Here is a 7,017-nt window from a genome sequence, read left to right on the forward strand (position 1 = left end):
TGTGTATGAAGTCAGCCTCCACCACATTACTTCCTAATGCATTCCATTTGTCAACCACTCTGACACTAAAAAAGTTCTTCCTAATATCTCTGTGGCTCATTTGGGCACTCAGTTTCCACCTGTGTCCCCTAGTGCGTGTGCCCCTTGTGTTAAATAGCCTGTCTTTATCAACCCTGTCGATTCCCTTGAGAATCTTGAATGTGGTGATCATGTCCCCCCTAACTCTTCTGTCTTCCAACGAAGTGAGGTTTAATTCCCGTAGTCTCTCCTCGTAGCTCATACCTCTCAGCTCGGGTACTAGTCTGGTGGCAAACCTTTGAACCTTTTCCAGTTTAGTCTTATGCTTGACTAGATATGGACTCCAAGCTGGAGTCCATATCATGGAGTGTACTCACCTAGTTGTGCTTGCGGGGGTTGAGCTCTGGCTCTTTGGTCCCGCCTCTCAACCGTCAATCAACAGGTGTACAGGTTCCTGAGCCTATTGGGCTCTATCATATCTACACTTGAAACTGTGTATGGAGTCAGCCTCCACCACATTACTTCCTAATGCATTCCATTTGTCAACCACTCTGACACTAAAAAAGTTATTTCTAATATCTCTGTGGCTCATTTGGGCACTCAGTTTCCACCTGTGTCCCCTAGTGCGTGTGCCCCTTGTGTTAAATAGCCTGTCTTTATCAACCCTGTCGATTCCCTTGAGAATCTTGAATGTGGTGATCAAGTCCCCCCTAACTCTTATGTCTTCCAACGAAGAGAGGTTCAATTCCCGTAGTCTCTCCTCGTAGCTCATACCTCTCAGCTCGGGTACTTGTCTGGTGGCAAACCTTTGAACCTTTTCCAGTTTAGTCTTATGCTTGACTAGATATGGACTCCATGCTGGAGCCGCATACTCCAGGATTGGTTTGACATATGTGGTATATAATGTTCTGAAAGATTCCTTACACATGTTTCTAAAGGCCGTTCTTATGTTAGCCAACCTGGCATATGCTGCTGATGTTATCCTCTTGATATGAGCTTCAGGGGACAGGTCTGGCGTGATATCAACCCCCAGGTCTTTCTCTCTCTCTGACTCTTGAAGTATTACCTCTCCCAAGTGATACATTGTATCTGGTCTCCTGCTTCCTACCCCTATCTTCATTAAATTACATTTGCTTGGGTTAAACTCTAACAGCCATTTGTTCGACCATTCCTGCAGCTTGTCCAGGTCTTCTTGAAGCCTCAAGCTGTCCTCCTCTGTCTTAATCCTTCTCATAATTTTGGCGTCGTCAGCAAACATTGATAGGAATGAGTCAATACCCTCTGATTGACAGTTGAGAAGCGGGCCGAAAGAGCAGAGCTCAACCCCCGCAAGCACAACTAGGTGAATAAAACTAGGTGAATACGCACACACACACACACACACACACACACACACACACACACACACACACACACACACACACACACACACACACACACACACACACACACACACACACACACTGAAAGTGAGGATAGGGTCAGACAGATTCACTAAAAGCGACAAGGAAGTGTGAGAGGAACTCAATAAGAAATTCTCTTTAAAGCAAGGAGAAGCTCCATAGATAAGAGAGGGGGATAGATAATCAGGCACTGCTAAAGAAGTTTGGTATTACCAGTGAGGGAGGTGACAAAGCATGTGCTAAAGTTGGATGTGACAAAGGTTATAGGCCCAGATGGAATCTCACCTTGGATACCAAAGGAAAGAGCAAAGGAAGGAGAGTGGCAGGCACTGTGCCTGCCACTCTCCAGAGTGTATAACAAATCACTTGTAACAGGAGACCTGCCAAAAATTTGGAAAACTGCTAATGTAGTCCTTATATACAAAAAGGGGATAGGCAGGAGGCACTAAACTACAGGCTAGTGTCCCTAACTTGTATACCAGACATGTCGGTTGAAAAGATTGTGCGGAAAAAGCTAGTGGAACATCTGGAGTGAAAGAACTTTGTAACACAGCATTAACAAGGGTTCAGGGATGGCACATCATGCTTCACAGGATTAACTGAATTCTACGACCAGGCAACAAAAAATCAGGCAATAAAGAGAGGGGTGGGCAGACTGTGTATTTTTGGATTGTCAGAAATCCTTTGACACTGTACCACACAAGAGACTAGCTGGAGACTATCTGCACAAGCTGGAGATGCAGGCTGGAGTGAAAGGGAAGGTACTCACTTCGATTAGAGAGTATCTAAGCAACAGAAGACAGCGAGTCACTGTAAGAGGCGAGGTCTCAGATTGGCGAAGTGTCCCCAGTGAAGTCCCGCAAGGTTCAGTCCTTGGACCTTTACTATTTCTGATATATTTAAATGATCTCCCAGATGGTATAGAATCGTTCCTCTCAATGTTTGCTAATAATGCAAAAATTATGAGAAGGATTAAGTCAGAGGAAGATAGTATGAGGCTACAAGATGACCTAGACAGACTGAATTAATGGTCTAACAAATGCTACTACAGTTCAACCAGAGTAAATGTAAGGTAATATAACTAGGTGGTGGAAACAGGATACCGAATGGGAGAGGAAGTCCTTCATGAAACGGACCGAGAGATCTAGGAGTTGATATCACGCCAAACCTGTCTCCTGAAGCCCACATAAAAAGAATAACATCTGCGGCGCATGTGAGGCTGGCTAACATAATTACTGCTTTCAGGAACCTGTGTAAGAAATCACTCAAAACCTTGTATACCACATATGTAAGACGAATACTGGAGTATGCGGCCTTAGCATGGAGTCAGTACCTTATCAAGCACAGGACTAATCTGAAAAAAGTTCAGAGGTATGCCACTAGGCTAGTCCCAGAACTAAGAGGCTTGAGTTACGAGAAAAGGCTGCGTGAAATGCACTTAATGTCGCTGGAAGATTGTAGAGCTCCGGGAGACATGATCAGTACCTACAAAATTTTAAGAGGAATCGACAGGCTTGATAAAGATAAATCGTTTAAGACCGGGGTATTCGAGCAAGGGGACACAGGTGGAAACTGAGTACCCACATGAGCCACATGGACGTTAGAAGGAACCTTTTCAGTGTCAGAGTAGTTAACAGATGGAATGCATTTGGCAGTGATGTGGTGGAGGCTAACTCCATACATAGTTTCAAATGTAAATATGATAGAGCCCAGTAGACTCAGGAATCTGTACAGCAGTTGATTGACATTTGAGAGGTAGGGACCAAAGAGCCAGAGCTCAACCCCCGCAAGCACAACTAGGTGAGTACAAGTAAGTGAGTACACTTTCTCTCTCTCTCTCTCTCTCTCTCTCTCTCTCTCTCTCTCTCTCTCTCTCTCTCTCTCTCTCTCTCTCTCTCTCTCTCTCTCTCTCTCTCTCTCTCTCTCTCTCTCTCTCTATATATATATATATATCTATATATCTATATATATATATATATATATATATATATATATATATATATATATATATATATATATATATATCTCGCTCTCTCTCTCTCTCTCTCTCTCTCTCTCTCTCTCTCTCTCTCTCTCTCTCTCTCTCTCTCTCTCTCTCTCTCTCTCTCTCTCTCTCTCTCTCTCTCTCTCTCTCTCTCTCTCTCTCTCTCTCTCTCTCTCTCTCTCTCTCTCTCTCTCTCTCTCTCTCTCTCTCTCTCTCTCTCTCTCTCTCTCTATATATATATATATATATATATATCTATATATATATATATATATATATATATATATATATATATATATATATATATATATATATATATATATATCTATATATATATATATATATATATATATATATATATATATATATATATATATATATATATCTCTCTATATATATATATATATAAATATATATATATATATATATATATATATATATATATATATATATATATATATATAAATATATATATATATATATATATATATATATATATATATATATATATATATATATATCTCGCTCTCTCTCTCTCTCTCTCTCTCTCTCTCTCTCTCTCTCTCTCTCTCTCTCTCTCTCTCTCTCTCTCTCTCTCTCTCTCTCTCTCTCTCTCTCTCTCTCTCTCTCTCTCTCTCTCTCTCTCTCTCTCTCTATATATATATATATATATATCGTGTTGAATGTGACTCAGTGCAGAGTTTGAAATGACGATTTGATAGAGCTCAACAGATTCAGGAATCTGTACATCATTTCAATGGCGGTTGAGAGGTGGGACCAAAGAGCCCAAGCTCAACCCCCACAACCACAATTAGACGGTATCCATTCATTCATCCTACCATCCATACATCCATTCCTCGCCCCACTTACACACACTAACCAAAAAGACTGTGGATAAGAAGTTGAGCTTCAAGAACGGTGGGATCACGTGGGCCTGCGTGAGCTCGGCAAGAAAGCCTCGTAATTCTAACCCGAAGATGACGCTGATGGCAGACCTGTGGGCGCTGACCGCCAACTGTGATGGGAGCATCATTAACAAGTTGTCAAAATACTCCCTCGGATGTGTCAGGTAGGATACAGAGGCCGTAATAAGGCCTCTGTGTCCTCATTATCTTTGGATTTTTTACTCTGTCTTGTCTGTTGTATTAAATTATTCACTACAATTCATAACATACAGGACTAGGACACAGCTTGTGAAGCTTCGCCAGACACTTTAATATTTCTCTGTTGTTGTGGCTTAAGGTAATAAGCAGCATTAGATAATTAAGGACACATAATGGATAAGAGAAGCATGAGGCAGTGATCATGGAGGAAGTCACTGTAGAGACAGTGATCATGGAGGAAGTCACTGTAGAGACAGTGATCATGGAGGAAGTCACTGTAGAGACAGTGATCATGGAGGAAGTCACTGTAGAGACAGTGAACATGGAGGAAGTCACTGTAGAGACAGTGATCATGGAGGAAGTCACTGTAGAGACAGTGAACATGGAGGAAGTCACTGTAGAGACAGTGAACATGGAGGAAGTCACTGTAGTGACAGTGAACATGGAGGAAGTCACTGTAGAGACAGTGAACATGGAGAAAGTCACTGTAGAGACAGTGAACATGGAGGAAGTCACTGTAGAGACAGTGAACATGGAGGAAGTCACTGTAGAGACAGTGATCATGGAGGAAGTCACTGTAGAGACAGTGATCATGGAGAAAGTCACTGTAGAGACAGTGATCATGGAGGAAGTCACTGTAGTGACAGTGAACATGGAGGAAGTCACTGTAGAGACAGTGATCATGGAGGAAGTCACTGTAGAGACAGTGATCATGGAGGAAGTCACTGTAGAGACAGTGAACATGGAGGAAGTCACTGTAGTGACAGTGAACATGGAGGAAGTCACTGTAGAGACAGTGAACATGGAGGAAGTCACTGTAGTGACAGTGATCATGGAGGAAGTCATTAATCAGAATACTATCACGATCTTTAGCCTTAAAGTTGGCGTTAGATATTTCCTGCATATAGTTTCTGTGAGTCTCGTATTTCATATTTGAAATAGTTGTTCATATTTGCTGATAGCAGCCTTTACCTCTGAGTTTAACTTTACACAATCCACTGGCGTTTGGTAACACGGCTTTCACAATCAACAAGCTGCCTTGTAAGGTGGCTTTTAAAGGCTGTAATAGATTGTTTAGTGCTTGATTCAGATTTATCCATGATTGTTGGCTGATCACTCAAATTAGTGGTTAATTAAAATATAAATGCAAGGATTTATATATTTTGACAAGCTGTACCCGGCCACGTGTTGCTGTGGCTCAGCAAGGCATGTGCGTTGCTGAGCCACAGCAACCTTCCCTGTTCCCCAGTCCTCCCCACCATTCCCCCCTCACCCGTCTCCTAGGCCTCCCAACTGTTCCCCACTCCACCGACCCCTCGTCTTCCCCACCATTCCCCACTCCACCATCCTCTCTTCCTTCCCACCATACCCCACTCCCCTGTCCCTTTTGTCCTCCCCACCATTCTCCATTCCCCCATCCCCTCATCCCCATTATCCCAAATACCCCCGTCCCCTCGTCCTTCCCCACCATTACCCCCTCGTCCTCCCCACTTCCGTCCCCTTGTCATCCCCACTCCCTCGTCCGATGCCTTCCCAAATGGTCTCATGTTCCCATCAGGAAATTGGGAACATCAAGTGATCTGATGTTGCCATCACTGAAATATAAGAAAAACAGTTAACAAATTTAATTAACATATGAATAATAAAAAAATAAACTATACTCACGAAATGAACAGTATGATAAACAACACAGCTCAATTCCAACGCAATTTACAAAAAATAATTAAATCAAAATGAAAATAAATAAAAATCTATGAAAATTCAATTTATCAATGCAATCAGAAACATTGAAATGGAATTAAACTATATAGTATAGCATGTGTGTTGCTCTTAAATGCAACAGATGGCGCTGTTTTTCAAGAAAAGCATAGTTTTGCCTGTCACAGGTGTGGCATCTATACTTATACTTACGAACTGAACGATATGGTAACCAACACAGCTCAATTCCAACACAATGTCACACAAAATAATTCAATAAAAAATAAAATAAATCGAAATCTATAAAAATAAAATTTATCAATGCAATCGGAAACACTGAAATGGAATTCGTGACAAATTTAGTATTGCGTGCATGATGCTATTATGTGCAACAGATGGCGCTGTTTTTCAAAAACGTATGTTTTTACCTGTCACAGGGGTGGCATCTGTATAGTAGGCCTATAAAAAGATGCGCCTATTCGAATGCAATGTTGAGTCAAAATTTCAAAGCAATCGGTGAAGAATTTTCGGAGATTACAGCGTGTATTGCTATTACGTCCAACAGATCACACTATTTAAAAAAAAAAAAAAACATTTTTTCCTGTCACAGGTGAGGCATGTATATAATAGATACATAAAAAGATGCGCTAATTTGAATGCAACGTTGTGTCAAAATTTCAAAGCAATCGGTAAAGAGGTTTCGAAGATTTCCCTCACATGAAAAACACAATTTTTTCAGAAAAATAATGTTTTTTACCTTCACAGACGTGATATCTATATAGTATGTATATAAAAACCTGCTCAGATTCAA

At 41.2% G+C, this 7,017-nt stretch overlaps 1 protein-coding gene across 1 annotated transcript; it reads left to right on the plus strand.

Moving 5' to 3' along the window:
• The first annotated feature begins 4,710 nt into the window (after positions 1–4,710).
• On the plus strand, positions 4,711–5,445 carry LOC138370992 (uncharacterized). The gene has a single exon (XM_069335630.1). The coding sequence runs from the start codon at positions 4,711–4,713 to the stop codon at positions 5,443–5,445; it is 735 nt and encodes a 244-aa protein (XP_069191731.1).
• Positions 5,446–7,017: the final 1,572 nt, after the last annotated feature.

This window comes from Procambarus clarkii, chromosome 34, assembly GCF_040958095.1.
Source record: "Procambarus clarkii isolate CNS0578487 chromosome 34, FALCON_Pclarkii_2.0, whole genome shotgun sequence".
In the NCBI taxonomy this organism is placed as follows: domain Eukaryota; kingdom Metazoa; phylum Arthropoda; class Malacostraca; order Decapoda; family Cambaridae; genus Procambarus; species Procambarus clarkii.

Bases quoted from the DNA above. Each gene is read 5' to 3' on its own strand.
- LOC138370992 (XM_069335630.1), top strand. From the start codon at position 4,711: ATGGAGGAAGTCACTGTAGAGACAGTGATCATGGAGGAAGTCACTGTA.